Below are 13657 nucleotides of genomic sequence, written 5' to 3' on the forward strand. Positions count from 1 at the left end.
AAATAAAAAAATACACATAACAAACTATTTGTTTTGCCCAAAATGAACACATGGAACGCAATGTTTTAGTTTTGTCGGCAGTTTTGTAAATCTCCGCAAGGTAGCGTATTCGAGCGCTGGAGTTGCGAATAAGTTTCCAAAAAAATATATTCGCAAAAGTCCCCAAATCATTCTTAGTTTTGAGATGCTACGGAGGCAATAACTCATCAGCAGCTTAGCCTGTGTGCCAAAAATTTTTTTTACATGAAATGAAATGAAGTAAACTAACGTTTTTGTTTACATTAGCAACGAGCGGTCGCGGATCAATTTTTGCAGTTTTGCAGGGTGTATTTCTTCTTCTTTCCTGCTGTATAGTCTGTATCTGCTATGTGTCATCCGAGGCACAATCATTCATTTAAAAAAAAAAAGAGGAAGACGAGCAAAAGCCACAGAAACTTTTTAAAATGCAAAATGCAAAGCATCCAAGCAATTGTTTGCGGCACCATAGTAAGTTTGAATATTAGTATCTTTCTTCTTTGGTTTACTTGTCAAGTATTACAGAATAACTTTTTAAAAGTTTCTACAGTTTTTCTCGAAATTTAATACTTGGTAGGTTTTAAAGTTTGCAAATGATGCTGATTTTTCAGAAACATTGTCTTTTTAATCTTTAGATACCAGCTGTTTCAATTCACGAACTGCCAAGAGTGAATCGCTCAATTTATCGTTCTATGGGTATACAAGCTGATGAAATTTTTGAAAAATGCACCATGTATGACAACGGAATTAAAATGGATTGTGCGTATGTACTCTACATTTTTTAGCAATTTATTTTTTACATTTTGACTAGTATGATAAACAATTGTACTGCTGAATACAAATAAATTTTTAATTTTTTTTTTCAACATAGCTTAAAAAACTGTTAACTTAATCGTGGACAGTGGTTTATAAAAAGGACCATTTAGAATTTAAACTTTTTTTTATTGTAAAAATAAATTGACTATACTTTTTCTGGATCAAATTTTATAATTGCTATAATCTTTGAAATACTATCCTGAAAAAGCATAAAACAGTAAAAATTGAATAGTTTGTACCTTAAAGAGCAAAGTAATATTTGTACTTATAACTAGAAAGAAATCTATGTTATGTTTTTCCCAGCTTGGAAACAATTGTAGTTTTATAAATTTTGAGTTCAAAATAATTTAGCATTTTACTTACTGAACTTGAAATCATTTACTTTTTATGTAGAAGATATTTTAAGTTGAAGTTTTTTTTAAAGTACTGGGACAGCTAATAGTGTTCAAAAGTTTCATTTACATTGCTGCAACATTTATTGAAATATTACTGAAACATAGTTTTTAAATTGTATGTAACTTTATGGTTTGATGCTTCTGTTTAGTTTTTGAATTGCATGTAACTTTATGGTTTGATGTTTCTGCTTTCAGTTAAAACCAAGTAGTTATAAGTCATCTGTAAAATTTTATTGTATCATTAAGATGGACTTTTACATGACTTTTTAAATAAACTTTTTGCCATTAATATTTATCGCCCAATTATTTACTATTTTAAGCTAAAGTATACGTTTTCCTGCTCTTTACCTGTATGTAGGGAAATTGAAGGTAAAAAAATAGGGTCTCTTTTTTAAACATGGTTGGATTCTTTGCCAGTGTATGAGCTGATCAAAAGCGTATCATTTTACTATACTTCCATGTGCAAAAACTAACCTAACCTTTTTAACTTCTATTTTTTTTACATAGGGAAGCATTAGGAGCGCAGGTTCATTCAAGGTGTAATAGGATAGGTTTTTGGATAATTTAAACTGTCTCAGCCAGTGGTTGGAAGTAGCACACTACGATTAGCGACGCTACTGTAGTAGCTACGTTTTTTAGTAGTTTGTAGTGTTGCTCACTACTTTAAAAAAAGTAGAGTAGTTAACTACAAAAAATATAGTAGTTTGTAGCGATTTCTGGAAACTACTTTTAAACTTTAAAAAAAAATCAAGGTTTAAACAAATTTTACACAAGTACATCAGCGGATGCAATAAGAAATAAGAATCATAAAAATACAAGCTGACCTCAGACATATTATTTTGACACCATGCGTTCTATCAATTTGACACCATTAGTTTGTTTGCCATCGTAAGTTTAATATTTCGCCAATATTTATAAGGATAATATCAAGATGTTGTCATGACAGAATGAAATCAAGGTCTACGCAGGATGATCTTGCTTTTGTAATCTTGCCTATGTATTAAATGACAGGAAAATGTCAAGATACATGGACAGGACAGTATGCAATCAGTACTTTTGCAAGGTGTTTTATCTATTTATTTATTTGTATTATTTTCACTTCAAATTCGAGAATTAAATTTCATTCTTTAATTATTTCTGTTATTCTTCAAGACTGATTAGTTTTCTAGCCTAAGAATATTTTCTTAAAGCTGACATCTGATTGGAAATTCATATAAAGATATTAATAGTACTCGCAATTAAATTTAAAAAATGAAAATTTCTTCGTTTTGCGTAATACTTGACTTATTTTTTAAATTCATGCTTCGAATTGTACTATAAAGACATAAAATGCCTGGTTAGGAATAATTGCGGAAGTTTCTATAGCACATTAAAGAGTTAAAGATAGCAATAAATAAATAAATACAATAAAGTACATTTTCGAATGGATGTCAGCATTGAAAATATCCCCTTGACTAAACATATGAACTTATCTTAAAAAATAACATAAATGATCATTGAATAAAAATTAATCTTACTCTTGAGATTGAAGTGATAAAACAAAATTCTGGGCTGCATGCACTTTGTTTCAAAGTCTAGGGACGAAAAACTTTTTTTCCGGCCATTTCTATCATTGATTGCACATCGTCTGCGATATGGTATATTAATAAACAAATGCAGTTATCAGTCTTTCATAAGTTATTCCTAAAAAAATACTATTCCACACTAATAACTAAGCAACCAACTTAGCGAAGCCTAAAGAATGCAACGGCACGTACGGTGTGGAGCTCCTGGATTGACTGTATCGAAGGTCGAAGGAGGAAGATAACATGCCAGCAAAGCAAGGGATGCTGGGTATAAAGAACTTTGCGCCTGCATAAGTATCAATGAAGGTTCACTTGTTCTATTGTGCACTAATTACCTTGAGGGCGACAGCATGAAATCAATACCATCTTGGCGATATCAACATGTATGCAATGCTGTTATTATCAGGGTTGGGTTTTTTGCCAGTAAAAAGGTATTTTTGCCGAGCCCGTGGAAAAAAAAAACATGGCAAAAATGGAAAAAACCGGAAAAAATGGCAAAAACCTAATTGCAAATAAAGTAGCATTATAGTGTTAATCAAGAAATAGTGACAATATAATATAAATAATGCACTTTAATATTTTAGTTATGTCTCTCCATGTTACTTCTAATGTATAAGGTGAAAAATAAATAAAAAACAAATGTTGGGATTGCAAAACTTAAGATTTTAAATGTTTGCTAAAACAATTTTTTCAGAATGAGCCAATTCCTTCAATGCTAAAACAAAGAATGTTTACTTAAGCTTAGTAAATTAATAAAAAAATTGAATTCTAATATATATATATATATATATATATATATATATATATATATATATATATATATATATATATATATTTAATTAACCACTTTTTTTTTATCCCACTAAGATTTTTAAGTCATTTAATTAATAACAGAACATTTACTTGAATATAGAAAAATATTAACTTTTCCTCACTAAAGAAATAATGCATTTTTTCTCACTTACTGGGAAAATGGATAGCCAAGAGAAGAATTTAAAAAGAAGAAAAAAAAAGCTGATCAATATGTGCATTCTATATTCACTCTACTTTTTAGTGATACTAGCTCACTCTACAGAAAATGGCTAAGCCTTTTATCAAAATCTTTTCATGCTTTTACTTTTATATAAAAGGAAAAAAAACTGTCCGTAAGCTGTTAACACAAAATCTGTTTTTGCCACTTTGGCAAAAACTGGCAAAAACCTATTTTTGCCGGCGGTAAAAACCGTGGTTTTTTCCGCCTCCGGCAAAAACTTGCCAACCCTGGTTATTATAAGGTAATATCAATATTGGTATTTTAAGAGGAATGCAATGTTGCATACGTGTTGTTATTGCAATATTGCTTTTTAATCTTTATGCAACCTTTGTGCAGTATGAAACACATCAATATTAACACCGTTAGTATAATATCAAGATCTGTCAAGGTTGATGCAAGCAATTTTGTTAGTAGGGATAAAGACAGGAAGATTATGAATCCGTTGATACCTCGTGCCATGGTCAGTTCACTGTCGTTTGAGAGAAGTAATTTGGACATACATAGATACATACGCTTAGTTTTTAATTATATAAGATTACTGACTTTTTATCAATATTCTTACAGCCTCAATTTTCATTGGATTCCTGTTTTTGATTTGAGAGGCCTTCCCAGTAACTGCTATGCTTTAAACTCTTTGTGGGGCAATGCCACAGTGACAAGAAAAATTATTGGCCGCAAAACAGGTAGGTAAACAAACTTAAATTTTTTTTTAACTTACTGCTGTCTAAGTACAAAAATTGATGATACAGTCTGGTTCTGTGGACTTAAAATAAGAGCACATGATAAATTATGAAGAGAAAGCATTTTGAATTTTAAATATGCTTCTTATCTAGATAAAGGCTTTAAAATGAGAATGCTTGAAAAATGTTCTCAGTAAGGCACAAAAGTATGATGAAAATTGCACATGCTTGTTTAAGATTGTGCAGGACTTGGTTCAAAAACTAGACCTATGCAGCAGTATTTGTTTACTTGTCAATTTTATTTTTCATAACAAATATGTACTTTATTCGGTTGAAGATCTTCAGTTCTTTCTTTTGTCCAATTTATTCTTGAAATCTATTGAAACTGTTTGTAAAAGCAGAAATACGTGAATCAGGACCGTAAAATCAAACAGCTAAGTTATGAAAATGCAATGTTTTTGATGCAATATGACTATTATATTTAATGTATTTAGGGTGATCTTTATAAATATAGTTTTATTTTTTATTTATTTATTATTTTTTTTTAAGTAAACAAATTGTAAGTCCACTGTCAGATGTCAAGAACAAGTGCAATTAATGCTGAATGTTAAAATTATCTCTTCGCGTCTTAACAAAACTTACTGTTGTGAAAATAACTATGGCAGAAATGGGAAATTTTTTATTATTGAAGTTCTTGCTTTAAATTTTAATGCATAATTGTTATGTAATTGTACTGAAGCAGAATTAGTTTTTTTTTTCTATTTTAAGATTTAATGAGATTTTTTTTTTCTTTTTCAAAATATATTTTTGATTCTCAATTATGAAAAATATTCTCTGCAAGTTATGCAATGCAAATGAGGCTCTATAAATGCAATGCTACACAAGTAGAAAAAATGGATACATTGTTAAATTCGTTGAAAGGGCTGGCCATACATAATGTTTTTTTCCCTAATTTTTGACTCCTCTTTTCCTTTTCCACAATGTTTCATGCTTTATCTCCCCCCTCCCTCTCTCTTTGTCCCATATCATGCTATTTTTCATAAACATATTCTCATAAAAATGTGTCTTGACTTCCCTCCCTCTCCTTTGTTACAAACTGCCACAACTTCACGAGCCTCTCTCTCAAAGCATGACATAATTTGTGGTCAGCCACTCATTACACTTTATTATTATTATTTTTTTTTTCAAATAGTGTCCCCCCAACCTTTGTGCTATGATAAATGCTGTGTAAGGTTAAAAATCTTTCAATTTGATATTAAGTGTGAGTAAGAGTATTCAGTCTAAAAAGATGAATGTAGGCAGAAGTGTATAAAATGAATAAAATATTAGTTACATTTTATTAAATTATTTGTTATTTATTGCAAATAAGTAAATACTGATTAATTTCCTGTTCGGTTAAAAGAACAGGATTTGTAAATATCTAAAATATATTGTGAAATTCATACCATCTGGGGAGGAGGAGGGGATGTTAATTACCTGTATGCTAGCTGAATGAAAAAGTAGTTGATTGCTTGCGCTCGACGGACTTCACCGGTCGACCGGTGAGTAACCGGTTGCTAACTGCAGCGTTCTTGAGAACTACTGGTTAACTGGTTGCTTCCGATATCGTTCTATGAGCCTCACCGTTCGATTTACTGGTCAACCGCAACTTAAGCTGGTTGATTGGTTGATGGAATCACATGACATTTTTGACCAATTATAAGTATTTTTCACATGCGTGTTATTTGTCTGCGCAAGTAACCGGTGATCAACCAAAAGTGTTCGATGAAGCATTGCTTCGTGAACAACTCGTTAGTAACTGCTGACGTCATTGTTGTCATGTGGTTCACCAACCGGTCACTACCGGTCATGCTCGTTGAACGTAAACTTTGAATTCTCAGTGGGCAAAAAAGAACTATTGCCTTGAAGACATAAAATTACTAAATTATCTTGCTGACCTTGTACAAAAAGCTTTTGAAAGACTGATAAATGGAATAAGGATTTTGATGAAGTATATTGCATATAAATCTATCACGAATAGCCTTGAGAATTGCAGAGAGATGTTTTGCAGTTGACGTAAACACTTTTTTCAGTGTAAAAAAAAAAGACATTCAATTAAAGTTCATTTTTCCCTTTTTTTTTGTGGATTTTTTACTTATTGAACAAAGTTAAAAATTGTTTACTTGTCTTTTATAATGGTTATAAATTAAAATTAATAATTTAGATCTTTAGATTTCAGCTATATTTAAGAAATCAAATCATATTAATACTGTACTGGTAATTCAAAAAGCAACGTAATAATATTATTATAAGCAGTTTGCAGAAAATATATTTCAATGCAAAAAGTATCTTCCCAACAGCTTCATACTGTCTAAGTTTTTGGGGAATTACATGAAAAAGAAGGTACTCAAAGTCTTCTCAGAAAATTCGAGCAGTTATTTTAATATTTTTTCAAATTGCAATTTTCTACCCCCCCCACTCCAAACATTAATTTGTATGATCTTAAAGATACAGTATCTAAGGGTGTATGATCTTGATTAACAATTATTTTTCTGTTTTTGTTTTATAGTTCTGTGATATTTTCAATGTATGAATTTCCCTGTTGGAGCTTTGGAGCGTTTGGAGCATTTTTTTGGGATAGTCATTCTATGAAAGAAATTGTTTCATGAGGTAGAACTTAGGTCTAAAATAGTGTTGCAAAATAATAAACAAATTTTGCATGAAAAAATTATGTTTTTTTTTTTTTTTTTTTTTAAAAGAAGAGTGTGGATAGTGATGAATATTTATTCCTCTGCCAACTTAACACTAACAAATGTTTAATTGGATATATACAATGAAGATAAAAACACAATCACACATTTAAGCATGTTAATTAAATGTTTTGACTACTTTTTACACAAGAGATCCCATGAGAGGTGGGGAGGGGCTCAATAGTGTTTATTACACCATTAATATTTTTAAGGGGTTGTTTTGAGGGGTATTTTCTCCTTTTTTTTGGGGGGGGGGAGGGGGGCCCTCATTCTGAGGGGCTATTTTGTGGTATTTGAGATGGTTCACTATTGCTCTGGGGGGGGGGGAATGGGCACCTCTCTATTACAAGAGAGTTTTCGGTAAGTACATAGTGAACAAGCTCTTAAGAATTAGCCAGCAACTGTGACAAACTATGCTATGTAACTGTGCACCAGGCCTGTGTCCAGGATTTCATTAAGGGAGGGACTATGGCTGCAATATTTTTCTTAGAATGTACAGCAAAATATAATACTAATTTTACAAACAATATGGGGTACTTTGGAGCGTCAGTTCGACACCACTGCAGACTGCAGCTAAACTATAAATGATAATTCATTTGTGAGAAACAGTAAAATGTAGGTTTGCTAAAAAGCCTTTTTCTTGCTGTAATAAAAAATAAGCCTGCTTACTTAAAAATGTTTTCGCTTATTACACGGATTTTCGTTTCTTCAGATTGCCTTTGGTCCCAGTTAGCTCGGATAAATGAGGTTGTACTGTACATGTAAAGACTGTTATGAATCCCACCGCCCATAAGGTAAATTCTGGCTCCGCTAGTAATCGCAGTATTTATTCATTTTACTGCTTGTTTGGATTCAAGCCTATTATCCGTTTACTGTGCAGTGTCTCACAATAAGTACTAAAAAAAATTTCCTAATTCTTTTTTGACATATGTTTTCAGGTTTTATATTGTAAGATAATGTTCAGCAAACTAAATAGGAAAAGTGAGGACCGTTATAAATTGCCAGAAAACTTCAAAGGAAATGTTTTATTTATTTATTTTTTAATGCTGTACACAAATTTCAACAGTAAAGTAAATTTTAAGTCAAGTGTGCACTTTTCTTCTTTTGATCTTTTAGTATTTTTTTTCCAATAGGAGCGGTTTAACTCCTAAAACCCTCCCCTTGGACACGGCACTGCACAGCACATACACAGTTGATTAAATCTGAAAAATTTCTATTTCTTTCAGTTTTTATCTTAATGTTGAAAGGATTCGAAGAACATCTGTTCTATGAAAGAATTCCACGTGCATATCAAGTTATGGTTCATAGTTCTTATGCTTTAGTCAATCCGTTTGTTGGTGGCTTTAGTGCTTCTAGATGCTATGATTACTTTGTTTATATATCAATGGTAAGAAAACCAGGGTTGTTTGGTTTAAACCACGTTGGTTTAAACCACGGTTTTAACCATGGTTTAAACCAATTGGTTTTTTAAAAAAACCATGCGGGTTTTTTAAAAAAATGGTTTTAAAAAAAAGCCAAAAAAAAAAAAAAAATCATTTTACAGGTTTACATTGATTTCCCGAAACATATTGAAAAATGTAAAATTCCATTTATGCTAAGTTCCTAGCTAAGTTGCAGAGATAAATACTAAAATTGCAAAGTTGCTTCTTCAAAATGTATTAGTATTACAAGCTTTAATTGAAAAAAAATGTTAATATATTTTTTATTTCATATCTGTGCCATAAAGCAGATTTCAGTCAACTTCCATCATTATGCTTAATTTGCATGATTAGTTAAGATTTACTAAGGATTGAATCTTTTATTGTAGATGCAATTCATTATATTGCTCACTCCTGTTGCAGGGGTGTGACATTTTTGCCCATTTATTTGCACTTTCCTGGAATTTTAACTTCGACTTGTAAGGTAATCAACAATCTAACTTAATTGTTTGCACCTAAAAATTAAGATTTGTTCTGCAGGTGAACACAAGTAATATTTTTTGAATCTAATTAAAAAAAAAGTTTATACTTCATATTATGATACATAATAGTTCCTTATATTATAATGTAGGAAGATTAAAAGATAAATTTTTAATTTCCCAGAACAAAATGCAAATGTATGTGTAAAAATTGATTGAGAAATATATAAATCTTCACATATAAACTACACTCTCCATTGGTGGTTTTTTTTTGGATTCTGTGTGCTCAAAAGATTTTGATTGGCTGTACACCTATGCTGCTTTATGACTTTTGGGTGCAGATAATTCTTAATTTTCCCCCCCCTTTTGTTCATTGGAATTGGGATTTTGGTATTTGCTTTGCCTTAGCTAACCTGTGCAGTTTACAAAAGTTACTTACTCATATTGTTTTAAAAAGAATGTCTAATTCTGGTAGAAAAAAAGACCTAATCTGGCTTTCATTTGATGAAATCAAAAATGAAGCCAGTATTTCGTATCATAAAGGGTCTATATATACATGCATACTAATATGTTAATCAAGTCAAACATTTCAATCAATATTTCCCCGCAAAAAGCTATTTTAATTATTTAATTTAGTTACAAGATTTTGTTCTAATCTTTTTAAGTAATCAAGAAATTAGGTATAATGTGACTATTGAATAACTCTTAATTACATGGAACCTTAATTACCTTCCGAAAATTAATTGTTTTTCTCGCAAATAGTATTTAAACCAAAAAAAAAAAAAAAACGATTTAAACCAAAAATACCTGGTTTAAACCAAAAAAAAAAAAAAAAACGTTTTTTTTACCAACCCTGAAGAAAACTTGTTACACAGTGAACTCTCACTTAAAAAAAAAGGTTAAGTTTGAATCTGATGTTGTATAACTTTGCCAGTGTATCTATGAAGAAAATAAAATCTCTCAATATGTATAATTGTAGAAAATATGTTATACCACCCTATCGAAAATGAAACATATAATATGTTTCATATTTAATTTAAAGTCCACTTGTGTTTTAATATGACATATTAAAATGCAAATGGACTTTAAAAAAAGACACAAATAACTTTTAGGACAGCTAAAATGTATGCTTATTTTTTTTATTGTACCTGTATTTTCACCCCATAAATGTAAAATTTACTCCTTTTTTTACTTTTTTTTACAAAAAAAAAAAGGAAGTATTGTATTTGAGAAAAAAATTTCACTCAAAATTTGACCTTAATTTCCATTTTGCTCACCCTCGAATTAATGTTGAGTTTTTTTTTTCAGCCCAACCACATGCGGATAAGTGCCTAAGAATGTATAAACACCCGAAATATCCATTTTGACATTCCCCGAGTTAATTACAACGACTTTTCTCGTTACGTCCATATGTACGTATGTATGTATGTGCATATGTATGTCGCATAACTCAAGAGCGGTATGTCCTAGAATGTTGAAATTTGGTACGTAGACACCTAGTGGGGTCTAGTTGTCCCCTCCCCCTTTTGGTTATATTCGGGTGTTTCTAAAGGGGTCTTTCGCCCCTTTTTGTGGGGAAATCATTGTTAATTTTGATGTATACTCAAGTGGTGTTATAATTTGGCGAACACTTGGCGATATATCGCCAGTTTTTTGGTCGCCAAATTTGGCGATATTTTTTAAAATCTGGTTTCAATTTGGCCATTGGTGGTGATATTTAGAGAGTAAACTATTGAATCACATTAAAATTGCTAAATTTAAAGACAAATAATTTTCGTCTTTAAATTTAGGATTTTGAACTTTGTACACATAGACATCCTGAATTTTTAACTTACCGGCGGTTTTGCACGTCTTATCACGCCGTAGCAAGATCACGTCGCTAGCGTTTTACACGTATTTTTCTGACACTAAATTTTCGTTGTCAAACGGTCCAAGGCGTAGAATCCTGCGTTTCCTTTCCCCTCTCCTGAGAGCGGCACCCCGGAGCGCAGGGGCCCACCTTCTGTATTCACACATGCAAACAATACCCTTTCATCAGGTTGGGGTTTCAAGGTTCAGTGCATCCTTCTTATCAACGCAAAGGTTTCTAAGCAAACCTCCTTGCTATTTATTGTAAGCATCTGCTAAAAGCAAAACTTGATTCCAAGAATGAAATATCCACTTCTCTTTCTTCTAAGCTTAAAATTTACATTTAATTAATGATTGTGCTGTAAATGGATGCAACATAATTTAATTGACGACAATGACATTCAATTACATTTCAAATAAATTAATAAATAAAAGCTGTGAGATTTCAAATTGAACAAAAACAAACTAAGTATCCTTTTGGAAATAAATTTATAGCTACGGCTTTATTCGCTACTAACATATAATTTATTAACTTTAAGTGTTATAAAATCACAATGCTGTAAAGAAAACCGAAGAGTACACGTAAAAGATCAATTTTCAACTTTTATGTGCACTTACGTCGCGTTTTACGCACATTTAGGCAGATGTTGTACTCAAAACACATTATAAAAAATATAAAAAAAAGGGATATTTTTTCAAATTTATTTCCTCTAACTGATTGGCTTTGGGTTTTGGTCGCAAATTTCAATCATTAATATCAGAAACATTTTAAATTCACCGATTCTGTCTAATACTTCAGCTTATAATTATTTTAAATCACAAAGAAAAACAAACATTTATCTCTTAGCATACAATTTCAATTCTGTATAAGTAAAAAAAAACTAAATAAACAATATATAGTAAGAGCAAAAATTTTGCACAACACCAGCTATTGTGTTAACATTTATACAAAAAAAAAAAAAAAAAAAAAACTTCAGTTGTTAGCAAAGAACAATAATAATATTTTTTTTATTGTTATTAAAAATGGAAAAGTATATGAAAATGAATAGTTTTCAAAAAAAAAAAAAAAATCAAAAATTGAATCATTTGTAGCTTTTTCTTTTCAATAAAAAATAAAGAGCCTTGGAATTTTTTTCATTGAGAGGGGGAAGAAATTCAGAAGAATGGGACCTGACTCTTAGTAAAGGAAATTTCTATGGAGTTGCTTAAGATCTACAGTATTTTGTAGGAAGATGGAAATGGGGAAATGGTTAAGTGAGAATTTATAACTATTCTTTTATGTAAAAAAAGGAATAATAATAAATAGAGAAAAATAAATAAAAGTTTAAACCGTTTTATAATTAAAATAAAACTTCAGCAGAGCTTAACTATTTGTACTTTATTAAGCAACAAATCCAAAATTTTCATTGATCTCAATTTGCCCAAAGCCTGATATTTATCTCAAATCACTATTTAATCTGTGCGATTGCTTGATACAAGTCATATGATCTTTGAATTCCTTGGAACAACTTAAGCAAAAATAATTATAAAACCTTGATTTTTATAGAAAAATCATCATAATTCATGCCTCATACTAATTAATAAACCTTTTACGGGGATGAAAATTCGTAAAATTATTTTAACAACTTTTTTGCTGCGACTTTTTTTTTTACCACTATAATTTAAAAGTATTTCGTTGTTTACTATTTTTTGCTTTAATTGTGTTTTCATAACTTTGATTTGATACCTAGCTCGGTCACTTAGGTCTTAACTACTAGCAGGGGCACTCCGAAATAAAATGAGAAGGGGGGGGGGGGAGAGGTGGATTCTCAAATTTTCGAATGAAGTTCTACTTTTTCCAAATGATAAACATGAGCATGCACATTATATCATACTTACATAACATCTAATGAGAAGCAACATTATGCATCATTAAAAACAATTTTTAAAATTTGAAAGAAGAATCTCAATGTTGCAATAGTGTTTCCACATTTTTCAAATGAGAATTTTTTGGGGAGGTTACACTGTCCTTCTGAGACCTCTCATCAAGGCGCCCCATACTAGATCCCATGTGATTGTCAGTGTTTCTTTAATAATAGCTTTGTTAAATATGCCATAATTCAGTGAATGTTGGATATAGTATTTGTTTTCCGATTTTCAAACAAGATCCTAGACAGTCCCGATTTTCATTCAAAAATCCAGCGTCCCGGCCAGTTTACTTCACGTCTCGGTAAAATATAAGTTTCATTACAGATGACCAAAAAAAATATAAAAATAATTAACCGTGAAGGATTATTTAAAATAATAAATTTTTCATTTCTGTACCTCGTAGCCAGACTGACATAAGTCCAAAAATTTGAATTTTCTGTTTATTACTGCTAGGGTTCACCGATATATATCCGATATTTGTTCTGAAAATATCATGATATTTTGATATTTTCGATATTTATTTTTCCAACTACGGTATTTTCAGCATAAAAATTATATTAATCATAGTAATATAGCTCATTTATTATTAAAAATACCAAAAAGGTTATGCACTATAGTTTTATGATGTATTATTACACATTAATATAACAAAATAATGTATTTTTTTTATTCATAAAATTATTAGTAATGTAACAATTTTAATGCATATTAAAAGTACCTAATTAAATGTTAACCATTGGTTGGAACAAAAGAAAATGTCTTATGACTGTG

At 30.5% G+C, this 13657-nt stretch overlaps 1 protein-coding gene across 2 annotated transcripts in view; it reads left to right on the plus strand.

The window, feature by feature from the left end:
* Positions 1–302: 302 nt before the first annotated feature.
* LOC129234538 (uncharacterized) overlaps positions 303–13657 on the plus strand; it is a 40273-nt gene continuing 26918 nt past the window's right edge. For both annotated transcript variants that reach the window (XR_008581550.1, XM_054868552.1), the window contains exons 1-4: positions 303–486; positions 651–778; positions 4389–4507; positions 8460–8620. Coding sequence is in view for 1 of the 2 variants with exons in the window: in XM_054868552.1 (XP_054724527.1) it covers positions 367–486; positions 651–778; positions 4389–4507; positions 8460–8620 (528 nt within the window). In the remaining variant the exon portion in view is untranslated. The remainder of the gene's footprint in view (positions 487–650; positions 779–4388; positions 4508–8459; positions 8621–13657) is intronic.

The sequence above is a fragment of the Uloborus diversus genome, chromosome 1, assembly GCF_026930045.1.
Source record: "Uloborus diversus isolate 005 chromosome 1, Udiv.v.3.1, whole genome shotgun sequence".
In the NCBI taxonomy this organism is placed as follows: Eukaryota; Metazoa; Arthropoda; class Arachnida; order Araneae; family Uloboridae; genus Uloborus; species Uloborus diversus.